The sequence below is a fragment of the Episyrphus balteatus genome, chromosome 1 (assembly GCF_945859705.1).
Source record: "Episyrphus balteatus chromosome 1, idEpiBalt1.1, whole genome shotgun sequence".
NCBI classification, from domain to species: domain Eukaryota; kingdom Metazoa; phylum Arthropoda; class Insecta; order Diptera; family Syrphidae; genus Episyrphus; species Episyrphus balteatus.
Window position 1 is genome coordinate 84,073,159 of NC_079134.1, and position 14,582 is coordinate 84,087,740.

The following is a 14,582-nucleotide window of genomic DNA, read 5'->3' on the forward strand; positions in this document are numbered from 1 at the left end:
CACATAATAGGTGTGTTTTTTATTACAACCGGTCTTAACTTGACAAAAAAAACGCAGTCTGGGCTTAGCAATTTACATGTTAAATACAACAACACCTTAGCCCCTTGGGCTTAGTTGTTTAGCCCGGAGATTTCTCTGGGCTTAACTTTTTGAAGAGTTTTAAATCTGTGCTACCAAACCAATTTTTTCATAAATTGTTTAGAATTTGTTTAAAAACGTGAAAACTCACGTTTGGAAGGACAAAATGTATTAAAATAGTTTTGCTAGCATACATTTTTGTATCTCTTTGTAAAACATACATGCAAAATACAAGAAAATAACGAAAGCGAAAAATATGACAACTGTAAATTTTTGTTGTGTCTGCTGTTTTCGGAACATTCAATATACAGTGCTGCCAAGATTTCAGGCTAAGCCCCGAGGCGTTTTTTTTGTCCAGTTAATACCGGTGGTAATAAAAAACACACCTAATATTATCATTTTACAATCATAACATTGATACTCGTACATATAAAATTAATTCGTAAAAAAAATGTTTTTCGAGGTCTTTTTTATTTTTTTCTTATGGAAATTACATTAAGCGGCAAATCGGAAAATAATCTATAGGTGTGTTTTTTATTACCACCGGTCTTAACTGGACAAAAAAAAAACGCCTCGGGGCTTAACCTGAAATCTTGGCAGCACTTTATATTGAATGTTCCGAAAACAGCACACACAACAAAAATTTAGAGTTGTCATATTTTTCGCTTTCGTCATTTTCTTGTATTTTTCATGTATGTTTTACAAAGAGATACAAAAATGTATGCTAGCAAAACTATTTTAATACATTTTGTCCTTCCAAACGTGAGTTTTCACGTTTTTAAACAAATTCTAAACAATTTATGAAAAAATTAGTTTGGTAGCACAGATTTAAAACTCTTCAAAAAGTTAAGCCCAGAGAAATCTCCGGGCTAAACAACTAAGCCCAAGGGGCTAAGGTGTTGTTGTACCTATTTAACATGTAAATTGCTTAGCCCAGACTGCGTTTTTTTTGTCCAGTTAAGACCGGTTGTAATAAAAAACACACCTTATATAACTTTCGGGTTTTCGTCGCTATCCACCAGGTGCCGTGATGCCAAGTTAGTGTCAATTAAAGAAGTACGAGAAAAAACCAACCAATAGGGAAGTTCGAACATTTGTCCAAAACAAACCAACAAAACAAAAAAGCAAAAAATACAGCATAGAAATATATTTTAAATTCCGTAATTTTTTCGATTTTTGTGCCTGGCTACACAGTGATTTTTCAATCGATTGAGAAATCACATGCGGTGGCTACACACTGTTGTGCCCAATCACGTTCCACTTTTACATTTTCTAGGAACAAACGTCAAAAAGAGGAAAAATTTAGCAATGGAACTGTACTGCCCTCAGAAAATTCAGTTCCCTTCTTAGGCGATTGGAAAATCACCGTGTAGCCAGGCACTTAAGTTAGTTATAGTAGAACGTTACTACAAAAAAAAACACTAGAAATCGATTTGTATGTCAGCTATTACATGAAGCCTCAAGAGGCTTGACTCTTTTTTCTAATTTTCTTTTGATAATCATTCTGTGAGGCGCGTACTATTACACGATGCCTCTTGAGTCAAAGACTCAAATTTGACATTTCTTTTTTGATTTCAGTATTGTTGTTGTTGTATTCCACCAAGAAGCAAAAAGAAATGAAAGGGAATGTTGAAAAAAGAAAGAGTGGAAAAAGAAACGTCAAAAAAGAGTCTCGGAATTTTGGCCCACGACCCTCCGGTCGGATAATTTTTTGTTTTATCTTCTTTCTCTTTTGCACTCATTGGTTTTGAAAAGAGGCGCGCCTCTTGAGGCTTCATGTAATAGCTGACTATGAGTTTTTTTTTACAAACAACAGTTCTTTAAAATTTCGCGCGTCCTTGAAAAATTTGGTTTGTTTTGATCTTCACCAAGTTTCTTTTGTTGTTTTGGTACTGACAGATGAGCGAAACTCCGAATCAAATCAAATCTGAGGAAAACAAACGCATACATGCATAATACATACGCCATTTTTCCTCAGAATTGAATTGTTGAAAGTTTTTTTTCTGTTTTGTTTTTTTTTTCTTCGACACTGACGTTTAACTTAAAAGCCCAATAGGCAGACATTGTATTGGAATTAAAAGAAAAGTAAAATTGCATTTTGATATTTATTTGTTTTGATTTCATTAATTCCATTCAAAATACTTTTATAAAGTCTTCTTTATCTATCTTACATAATAAAAAAGTAAAACTGAAAAAAATAAATGATATTGTTGTAATTATGTTGACTGGAATTTTTTTCTCTCGTTTCAAAATAATCATTTTAGTCTAAGAAAATTTGATATAAATTTTTCGGGAAAATGTGACACGGTCCAGATCAATATCCAATTTAGTTATTCTGTAATGATTTTTTATTAATAACAAGGATATTGAATATTCAAACGATTAACATAAAAAATTGCTCTGTGATCGGTCAATGTTAAGAGTGTCGAAGTGCAATAATTAGTCAATACGCAGCCATTAAAAATATCTTAGTTATGAATAAATTAGATAATCCACAAAAAAATGGAACTCATAAAATTCGTATAACAAGTAAGTAGATTTATATTGTAGAAAATGAGATTGCGAAATTTCTATCATCTTTTAAGTGGTTAATTAATATTATTTTATTTACTTCATAACAGTTTTGTGTGCGAGAAATCTAGCCCGGAAAGACCTATTTCGTAAGTATCCATACAATCGTGTATATTTGCAAAAAAACTGGATATTTAAATTTCATAGGCTCAGATTTAAAAATTTAAACAATAAACTCCTTTTCAACAGAATAGGTACACAACTTTTCGAAGTTCCAATATTTGTTTTTTCCTCAAAGTTTAGATAAAATATAAACTTTTTTGCTGTCGAATCATTCGCGAGGTAATCCGTCGGAGCGGATTTTGTCCGATTTCATCCGAATCGGACAGTTTTTATCTATCGGAATCACACCTCGAAGCATATTTCGTATGAAATCGGAGAATTTCCGCTCTGACGGTTTACATCGGCAGGGTCGATTGTTTATGATGTGGGCAGCATTGTATATATATTTCTATAGTACTATCATGAAGTCGAATTTAGTATTAGTTCATGTCGCCACTTTTTTGAGGTGGCGCACACTGGGGATTTTGCGGAAAAAAGTCAAAAATTTAAAGTTCGTTGGAAAATATTTTCAATAGAATATAGTTAGTATAGTACTTTTAAGAGCTTTGTAAAGGGACAAGTTGTTGAAAATATAAAAAACGAAGTGAAAATACCCTGAAATGTTAATGTTAATGTAATACTTTATTTGGCTCTGATTATGCCATTTCATTTACATAATTAAACATTTTTAACATAATAATAATTAATACATTTCAAGATTAAAATAACACATTAATTAATACACAATACAGTTTAAAAAATAATTAAGTGATAAAAGAATTTTATATAACACACTTTTTATATTTTTATATTTTATATAACACACTAAAATAATATAAGTCTTTTGAATTCGTTTATGTTGATTGAAGTTTTTATTTCATTCGGCAGGGCATTGAATGCTTGGTAACCATTATAGAACATGGATCGTTGCGCTCTTGATGTTCTCATTCGCTGAATCATCAGGTCTTCGTTACTTCGCAGATTATAAACAGGGTTTGCGTTCATTGCTGCTTGGCTTGTCAGATACTCTGGACACATATTGTTTTTTATTTTAAAAATGAATGTCATTGTGAGCATGTATAACCGTTGGTTTATATTGAGCCAGTTTAATGCTTCATGCATTGTTCTTATGCTAGCATAGTGATCGCGCCTTAACAAGATACGCATTGCTTTATTCTGCAATATTTGCAATCTGCTTTTTTGAGACATATTACAAAAATATAGTATTGTAGGGCAATACTCAAAATGGGGTTTATTTATCACATTATATACTTTTATTGCACTGATCATTGTGAGGCTGTTTCTAGTTTTTCGCAATACACCTAGTTTTTTCGACACTTTATTACAAATATAGTTAACGTGTTCATTCCATGATAGTTTATTGTCTATTATAACACCGAGATATTTTATATGGGGCACAATTTCAAGGGGACGGTTTTCAACACATATAGAAATATGAGACGGTATTATTGGTACATTGAAGAGCATACATTTAGATTTTTCCATATTTAACAAAAGACGATTCATTTTCAACCAATCATTAATTGCACAAAGATCTTCATTAAGGTTGGAAACACAAGTTGTCAGATCACTTCCCGAGATACATAGCAGGCCATCATCAGCGAATAGTTTGAGCCACGAATGTTTCAGCACTTTTTCCATATCATTTATATATATTAAAAACAATAGCACACCTAGTAGGGTCCCCTGTGGTATCCCTATGTTAACGGAAACAGTGTCTGAAGTTTTGCCATTAACAATTGTTCTTTGAGTTCTACCTTCAAGGAAACTCTTAAACCATGCATGTTCCGTATTTCTTACACCTATTTTAGACAACTTTTGCAAACAGAATACATATATTAACAATATATTAACAGGGATTTGAAATTAAAGTTGTATAATGTTTTTTAGCTTGAGCCGACTCATACACTTTTATTCTTCCGTAAAGAAGCCATTACACGGTGTAACACTCAAAATATACGCGGGCGGAGACCTATCAGGTTTTGTAGAGCTAGTCGCACTGAATACGAAACGGTATTTGAAAATCCCCTAACACCCTCAAAATCTGGAGTTACGGACAAAAAACGGTTTTTTGGACCTTCACCCATTGAAAAAATTCTAGCTTCGACAATTTTGTACCCATTTTCGTTTTTTTACAGTTTCTGATAGAAGATAAATATAACTTTTCAACAATGTATAAAACATGTAACTCGGTTAAACCACTTAGAATTTATAAGCTGTCAAAGTTCAAAAATTCCATTTTTTCGTCATTTGCCCAACTTCGGCATCAATTTAAAGTATATGTTTTCAAAACAACATGCTATTTAAAAAATATATTGTAAAACTATATCTATTTCCCAATTAATCGAGGTATTTTTTATGAAAATCACTTCAAAATTGGCTTAGAAAAAAAAAATTTTTCAATTTCAACCCAGATACAGAAATTCGAACTTTTAGGTATAGAACAAAAATGTTGTTTCGGCACGAAGTAGGAAAACTTGGGCGCCAGGATTTGATAACGGGTTTTTGTAGAGGAGCTCAATACAAACATGTTTTTCTTTGAGAGGGGGGTCTATCTCTCCCCGTTTAGGTGGGAGGGGCATTTTTCTAAAAAAAATTTATCAAAATAAAAAAAAACTATTAAAAAACAACGGCAATACTTACAGTAATAAATGATATCATTTCCGAAAGCAAAATTGTACATTTGATTCTAATTTTTAAATCAATATAATATAACCAATAGTTTTTGAAATAATCGATTTCAAAGTTAAAAATAGGCGAAAAAAAATTTTTAAACTCATTTTATACTATTTTTGTCCAGACTGTGAATTTTAGTAAAAAAATTACTCACTCGGAAAACTGCCTCAATTGATTTAATTAACGAGAGAATTCTCCCAATTTATTTAGCTAAATTTGCTATTAATAATTACAATAAATATTATAATAGGTATATAAAAATATAATATGTTATTTACAATGGCATTGGCAATTAAATATATTGTTTAACAAAACTTATTACTTCTTTTTTAAATTCAAACTTATTACTTAGTTGTTTAACATTATTTGGAAGATCATTGAAAAGTTTAAACCCTTTATAAATCAGACTGTTTTGAGATCTTGCATTTCTAAAAGCTTGCAGTCTTATATCCTCTCTATTTCTTAACATATATGGTTGAACATCTCTGACGTAACGAATATATTTTGACAAGTATGTTGGTAATAAATTATTTTTGATTTTAAACACAAAAAATATAACATTGAAATAAATACGCTGTTTAACAGACATCCACATCAAAGTATTTAACATATTTACAATAGAATTATATTTACTACATCGAAGTATTGCACGCATTGCTTTATTTTGAAGTTTTTGTAAGTTGCACATAGAGATTTGGTTAATTAAATACAAAACAGTAGAACAGTATTCAAAATGTGGTTTGATAATTACATTATAAATATTTATAGCAGTAATAGTATTTACTTTATTTCGAATTCTTCTAAGGAAACCAACTTTCTTTGAAATTTTTTTTGAAATATATTGCACATGTTGCTCAAAACTTAATTTATAATCAATAATTACACCTAAGTACTTTATTTGCAAAACTTGTTCAACAGTTTCTTGATCTATAGATACGTTAACATTAACATTATCGTTTAAAACCATACATTTAGTTTTTGATACATTAAGTTTCAGTTTATTAGCCTTAAGCCATACATTTAACACATCAAGATCTTCTTTTAATAATCGTTCACATTCCTGAGTTGATTCCGCTTCGACAAACAATAATGAATCGTCTGCAAATAGAGCAAGCTCACAGTTCTTAATGGCTTTGTTCATATCGTTGATGTAGCAGTTAAAAAGGATTGGACCAAGTATGGATCCTTGTGGAACTCCAAGATCAATTGGTTCAGGATCAGACAAAACTCCATTGATTTTGGTTTGTTGAGAACGACCCAATAAATAACTTTGAAACCAATCAAACTCAACACCACTTATTCCATACATTAATAACTTCTCCATCATAATATTAGGATCGATCGTCTCAAAGGCTCGTTTTAGGTCAAGAAAAACACATACAACTTTCTTACCTTTGGAGATAGATTCTTTCCACCTTATCAGCACCATGTTAACTGCAGATTCACAAGAGTGTGATTGACGGAACCCAGATTGATTCCTTATCGAACCGTAAAAACTATATGTTTCTATGTCTTCTAGTTTATGAGAAAATTAAAAATAAAAACAAATAAAAACAAAAAATATTTTGAAAAAAGAAAAATCTGATAAAATAATTTTTCAATTTTCTCAAAAACTACACTTAGGAGCAAAAAAATGGAATCAAATTTTGCGTTCTGTAAAAACGATAATTGGTCGTGAAGTAATCGACATACATGAATGTTAATGGTACCATTGAAAAGCTTGATACAAAAGCTTTAAGTCAATGCTAAGAACTCAAAAATCCGTTTGTTGGTTCCATCCACCATAAATGAAGTATATGTAAGGAAAAAAAAAAACTGAAATTAAAACACAAATTATCTGGAAAATTTAACATTTAAAAAAAATTAAGTGGAATTCATTGAGAGACAACGCTATTACTATCGTTGGAAAAAAAAAGACTGAAATTGAAACAGAGAGTATCTGGAAAATTTAACATTAAAACAAAAATGAAGTGCAATTTATTGACAGATAGCGGTAACACTATCGTATGCATTTTTATGTTTTTACCAACAATTCAAAGTAAAAAATACAAGCTTTAAAATGAGACCATGAGACTTTGAATAAAAATATTTTATCCTTGGCAATTTTAGTTTTTAATATAATATAATGTATTTGATTCCGTTTTTTTGCTCCTAAGTGTAGAAGACATAGAAACATATAGTTTTCACTGTTCTTTAAGGAATCAATTGAGGCAGTTTTCTGTTTGAGTAATTTTTTTACTAAAATTCACAGTCTGGACAAAAATAGTATAAAATGAGTTTAAAAATTTTTTTTTCGCCTATTTTTAACTTTGAAATCGATTATTTCAAAAACTATTGGTTATATTATATTGATTTAAAAATTAGAATCAAATGTACAATTTTGCTTTCGGAAATGATATCATTTATTACTGTAAGTGTTGCCGTTGTTTTTTAATAGTTTTTTTTTATTTTGATAATTTTTTTTTAGAAAAATGCCCCTCCCACCTAAACCGGGAGAGATACCCCCCTCTCAAAGAAAAAAATGTTTTTATTGAGCTCCTCTACAAAAACCCGTTATCAAATCTGTATTTGGGTTGAAATCGAAAAATTTTTTTTTCTAAGCCAATTTCGAAATGATTTTCATAAAAAATACCTCGATTGATTGAGAAATAGATATAGTTTCAGAATATATTTTTTAAATAGCATGTTGTTTTGAAACATATAGGTACTTTAAATTGATGCCGAAGTTGGGCAAATGACGAAAAAAAATGGAATTTTTGAACTTTGACAGCTTATAAATTCTAAGTGGTTTAACCGAGTTACAAGTTTTATACATTGTTGAAAAGGTATATTTATCTTCTATCAGAAACTGTAAAAAAATCGAAAATGGGTAAAAAATTGTCGAAGCTAGAATTTTTTCAATGGGTGAAGGTCCAAAAACCCGTTTTTTGCCCGTAACTCCAGATTTGGGGGTGTTAGGGGATTTTCAAATACCGTTTCGTAATCAGTGCGACTAGCTCTACAAAACCTGATAGGTCTCCGCCCGCGTATATTTTGAAACCTCATTTTTGTAACACCGTGTTATTTGTCTATTGTAAATCGGAGAAATTATTAATTTTAAAGATGTTAATTATTTCATATAATTATTTAAAGAAAAGAGAAAAAAATGGCTTGATTTTTTCATATTTTTGTATATATAATTTTAGCTACACTTGCCTACAGTTAGAGACCATTAAAAACATTTTCCTTATGAAATTACCTTTCGATAAAGCCCAAATTTGGGTGCCACCAGGTGCCACTGCCTTTTTTATTGGCAATTGAAAACTTCATTTGGTCGCAAAAAAGATTTTCTTAAAAATTACTTACAAAAAACAAAAAATATTAAAAATCAATGGTAACACTTACAGTTGTAAATGATACCTTATCTATTGGTTTACCAGAATATTACGCTTAATTTGAGCTTTTTAATTATGTTCTTTAAGTTTATTGTTTTTGAAATAATTGATTTCAAAGTCAAAATTTTGAAAAAAAATTAAAAAAACACATCCAATACTATTTTTGTCAAGATTGGGGATTTGAATTCAAATTGAATGATGAAGAAAACTGCTTTAATTAATTCCTTACCAAACACTGAAAACCATGTTTCTGTGCCTTCTAGTTTTCGAGAAAATTGAAAAATCTCCTTTTTGTCAAATTTTTGTTTTTTTGACTTCAAACTTGAAATTCTTATCCGAAAAGACAAATAGAGAATAAAATTAATTCGCAACACATTTTTTTACAAATCTGCTACAATAAAATTACATTTGATTTTTTGACCTTGGCTCAGAAAAATTAATTTTCGTTATATGTAACTGAAATGTATGTACATAATATATTGAAAACTATTCAAATTAAAAACGAGAGAAAAGGGATTATGCGTCTTATTATTATACATTTTATTAATAATGGGAATTTTAAGCAATTCATGCGAAGATCTAACCAGAAAGCTGATGGAATGAAGATTTAAATTGAAATTATTATTGAAAAATACAGATCATCTGTCCCCTTCCTTTATTAGGAAGAATCAGAGTCATTTTATTGACTCTGATTCTCTTAAAAGAATAAACTTTTGAAAAATTTTTATAAAATACACTGAGGGAAAAACAACATAAAATTAACGAAAATCACGTTGATTTAACGTGGTAGAACATTGTTAGTTTAAAGTGGTTTGCCGTTATAAAACATATTTAAATCAAAGTTGTTTCAACTTTGAAAAAAGAATCAATTTATTAAAAAAAAAAAAAAGAAAAAAATTGGCAGCCACTGGGGATCGAACCTACAACCCTTGGATCAATTCAATTTAGTTTATTTCATATGGTGTACAAATAAGACTGAGTCTTTTATAGTACCCTAAGACAGGACTAGCGAGTACAAGTTAAGTTATTTAGATAAGTAACAATAATAGTACATACAATATTTTAACAAAAACAAAAAAAATAAAAGTTAGATAATATTTACAAAATGATTTTAGTTTTAGATAAGAAGAATTTTATTAGACTAAGATTAAATATTTTATTTTCAATTTACTGTTTGCATGTTTAATGAATTAAAATAGTTAAATATTGCATTTTTAAACTAAAATTCCTACTAATTGTTTTAAACTTACTGGCAAGGAGTTCCAGAGTTTGCTGGTATATACATAAAATAGTCTAGAAGAGTTCAAATAAGTGCATAAATAATCCAGCCAAATAAGGGTTTAACCTCGGAATGAATGTTAGTAGAAATTTTTTTTGCCTTTTGCCATTCTATAACATATCTCAAAAGTCTAGAAAAATCTCATGTCCGCTTGTCGCGATTTCAAGGTCAAATCACGAAATGGAGATTTTCAAAATTAGCAAAAATAGGCTATGGTATTAAACAGGGTGTCCCAAAAGTAATGGATCAAACGAAATATGCTGATAGGCCAACTTTAGGGCTCTCAGAATTTGGTAACTTGTTCATCCCAAATCCTTACGGTTTTCGATTTAATGCAGTTTTTGTGAAATTCCGAAAAATCCCGACTTTGCAACAGTATTTTGCTTCTCCGCTCATAATTGATTTTTGTTTTTTACAATTCTTTCACTAAAACATTTCCTAAAAATAAGAAATAATTAATTAATCCAAATATTTTTTATTTCATTTTTTTTTTTTTTTATAATCAGCGCGCACTAAAGGGATTAATGTACCCTTAATATGGTGAACACAGTACGAGCATTAGGAAAATAGGGAGGGGTTTGAAAGGAGATACCGATGTACATTAGTTTTAAAGTTCTGAGTTTTGAAATGGGATGGGAAAACAGAGGCGGGTAACGCGTTCCACATTCGTGTAGTGCGGCTGAAGAAAGAATCTCTGTATTTGACGGTACGTCCGAAGTTGGACTCTAGGGTAAACTGATGAGCATTCCTTGAAGCGCGAGTATTACGGTTGAATTGTTTCAGGGGAGGAATGCAACTAGCTATTTCATCGGAGCACTGCTTATTAAAATAACGATAGAACAACGTGAGACATGAGACGTTACGACGGTGCTCGAGAGACGTAATTGTTTCAGTTATTGATCTATCACCTATCATTTTTATAGCTCTATTTTGTATTCTATCCAAGAAACTCAACGAGGTTATTGGAGCACCTGCCCAGATGTGGGAGTTATATTCAAGCTTTGGACGAATGTATGCCTTATAAATAATTGCTAGATCAGACGGGGAGAAAAATTTCTTGCATCTTCGGAGGAAACCTAAACATTTCGCAGCGGATTTAGCGGTGTCAAATATGTGTTCATTCCACAGGAGGTGGTTTGTAATGCACATACCGAGGATGGAAAGCTTTTCGGTTTCTTCGATGCAAGTACCACTCATGGATAGTGGCATGGGAGACATGTTCCGCTTTAATGATAGTAAGCAGCATTGAGTTTTGGAAGCATTAAATTCTACGCGATTTCTTATTCCCCATTGTACAATGCTATTAAGATCAGAATTTAATGAGTTTATCATATTTAGCCGTTCAAGATCCACTTCCGAAGAACTTGGGCGAGAATCAGGAAACGAATATGAAAAACTGAGGGTACTATCATCTGCAAAACAGTTGAGTGGATTAGAAGTTTCAGACAGGAGATCATTTATAAAAATGAGAAAGAGAGTCGGAGACAGAACGGAGCCCTGTGGCACACCAGCATTTATTTTGTGGGTTTCAGACTTGAATCCATCCAATACGACTTGTATTGAACGGTTCGAAAGGTAATTTCTAATCCAACGAAGAAGAGATTCATCGACGCCAAAAGCACGCATTTTCGAAAGAAGAGCTTGATGCCAAACTCTATCAAATGCCTTTGAAATATCAAGTGCAACAATCTTACTTTCTCCAAAACTATGTAAAGATTTGTTCCACTGCTCGGTGAGATAAACTATCAGATCACCAGTGGACCTGTTGCTACGAAAGCCGTACTGCCGGTCATTAAGAAGCTTCCGTTCCTCAAGATATTTCTTAAGTTGAAAGTTAATCAACGTTTCCATGACCTTGGAAAGAAGGGACGTGAGTGCGATCGGTCGGTAGTTTGAGGGTGAGGAAGATTCGCCTTTTTTAGGGATAGGCTGGACAAATGCTGTTCTCCATCCACTCGGAAAGAGACCTGTAGAGTAGGACAGATGGAAAAGCTTACGCAGTGGTTTTGCCAGCGTGGAAGAACACCTCTTCAGAACGATGGGGGGGATACTATCCGGGCCAGCGGATTTGTGTATGTCTAGATCTTTAAGAACTCTTGCTACTGTACGAGAAGATTTGTCCCATGAATCCGTTTACGCGCTCAAGTACTGGCGGAGTCATGACACTATCAGGCAGTGTTGAGTTGGCAGCGAACTGCCTCGCAAGTAGGTTAGCTTTGTCAACAGAGCTAACAAATGGAGTGTCATTGAAGACGAGCGTTGGAACCGACGACGAGGTAGTGTTGCGAATATTTTTTACAAATGACCAAAAATTTTTACTACCTTTGGGACATTGTAGTATTTTTTGCCTTAATTCTTGATCATGCAAAAATTTGGTTCGTCGAATATGGACGTTGCTGGCCTTTCTAGCTTGTTTGAACTTTTTTCGGTTTTCCTCAGTGGGATTGGCTTTATAACATCGAAAGCTTGCCTCTTTAACCCTGATAACCTCTTTGCAGCTCGAATCAAACCATGCATTCTCTTTCGGTTTGATTGTTTTAACCCTATTCGGGATAAAATTTCTCATTCCGGAGAGAATTAAATTTGTTATCATATCAGCACTGGAATCAACGTCACTATCGAGGAAGCAAAGCAACCAGTTAAAGTTTTTGAAGAATTCGTTGAGTCCCTCCCAGTTGGCTTTCTCGTATTGCCAGACGGTTCTTCTTGGTGCTTTTTCTTTAACTGGGTTTGTTTGACACGAGAAATTCGCTGATATGACACAATGGTCTGATGTGCCTAGAGGCGATAATACACTAACAGTGTATTTATCAGGGTCAGAGGTAAGGAACAAGTCTAGAGTGTTTTCAGCTCGACCATTAACGTCCGATATTCGAGTCGGCTCGTCGACAAGCTGAGTTAGGTGGTTTAACTCAGCAAAGATCTCGGCATACCTTCCTTCGGGTGTTGTCTGGCCAGAAAAGCGAAGCCACGAAGAATTGTGTACATTGAAATCGCCCGTAATAACGATTTCAGTGCGAGGATAAAGGGTAACAATCCTTTGAATGGAGTCGGACAGAGCATCAAGTTCGTTAGAAGTTGAATTACTGTCCAGATTGGGGCTCCGATAAATAAAACAGGTATGAATGATGCGCTTATTAACTGTGAATTTAAACCACATGAAATTAAAATATGTGTTTGTACATGGACCGTATTTTGGTTGAAGTTGGTATGCGACATCGTTTCTAACATAAACGGCGAGACCATGGTGGGAAAAGAATAATGGCACCAAGCTATACCCAAATAGATTAAATTCAGAACGGTCTGTATTTTCACCTATTTGTGTTTCGCTCAGTGCCAAAACAGCTGGCCTGTTTTGTACAGTGTAAATATACACGTCACAGAAATTAGATCTTAGCCCACGAATGTTGGCATAATCGACCCTGAATTCACAAACCATTAAAAAAACTCAAAACTATCTAAAACCTATTCGGACAATTACCTATAATGATTCACTTGTCTAAATCCCAATTGAAACTTCACAAAACAAATTGTCACTAGTGTTATGCCTTAGTGACAACTTGAACTGATCCGCCCCTGTTGGCTATTTAGTAAGACAATCAATAATCTATCCGAGTTAGATTGATAACAACTGTGATTATGTACCACAGCTGCTATGCAAAACTAATTGCGAAAGAAGATGGGAAGGGAAATGAAAGGATTACTCACTGTGCTCATTGCCAATTTGCTTATCGCGACAAACAATTTTTTTTTTTATCACTAAAACCGGTTGATGTTTGGTTTTTGTTGCTGTTAATGCAGTGGTTGGTGTTGTTGTTGTTGGTGTTTTGTGTGATGATGCGATGAAATGATGATTTGCCTGCACTTTGGTTATTTTTTTTTTTTAACTATTAATTTTTATTTCTCGGCGCGGATTATTTTTGGGTTTTATTATTTAAATTAATTTAATGTTTGGAGTAGTGGGTGGCTATTTTTTTATGTATTTATTCTTTTTTATATAAAAATTATAACACTAAACAAAGAGCAACTGACAAAAAAAAAAAAAATAGAGACACAACGAGAAAAACTTTTATTAAACGAGACGAAGCTTTCGCGTGCGTTGCCGATGGGAGGCAGATCGGCACATACGCCATTTCGCTGCAAATTAAGTAACAGTTCCATGTTTTATAAAAACTCATTTTCTTTCTTTTATTTCAGAGCAACACCCTGAAACAAATTTGTATGGTGTGGCACTGGTTTATTATTTTGAAAACTTGTCGTGTTATTAAAGTTTTCAAGAATGTATAAAAATTTCCAAAGTTAAATTTAGAACGAAAGATATCACAATTTGAATGCAATAAAACAGACGTTTTCAGGGCAAAATAACAAACAAAAATCGATGCTTTTGTTCAAAAAGAAATAAACAAACAACAGTCGCGAAAATGTGTTTATTTTTCTTTGTTATTTTTCTCTGAAAAGCCCTGTTTTGTTGCTTTTAAATTGTAATATCTTCAGTTCTAACTTCAACTTTGGAAACATTTATACATTTTTGAAAACTCATG

The 14,582-nt window shown here is 32.3% G+C and overlaps 1 protein-coding gene across 2 annotated transcripts in view; it reads left to right on the forward strand.

Moving 5' to 3' along the window:
• The first annotated feature begins 2,202 nt into the window (after positions 1 to 2,202).
• Positions 2,203 to 14,582, forward strand: part of LOC129906875 (E3 ubiquitin-protein ligase SMURF2) — a 155,380-nt gene continuing 143,000 nt past the window's right edge. Inside the window, exons 1-2 of one of the 2 annotated variants that reach the window (XM_055982834.1) lie at positions 2,203 to 2,607; positions 2,700 to 2,738. In XM_055982834.1, the coding sequence (XP_055838809.1) occupies positions 2,553 to 2,607; positions 2,700 to 2,738 (94 nt within the window). In that variant the 5' untranslated portion in view covers positions 2,203 to 2,552. The remainder of the gene's footprint in view (positions 2,608 to 2,699; positions 2,739 to 14,582) is intronic. The other variant, XM_055982833.1, reaches the window with a different exon arrangement.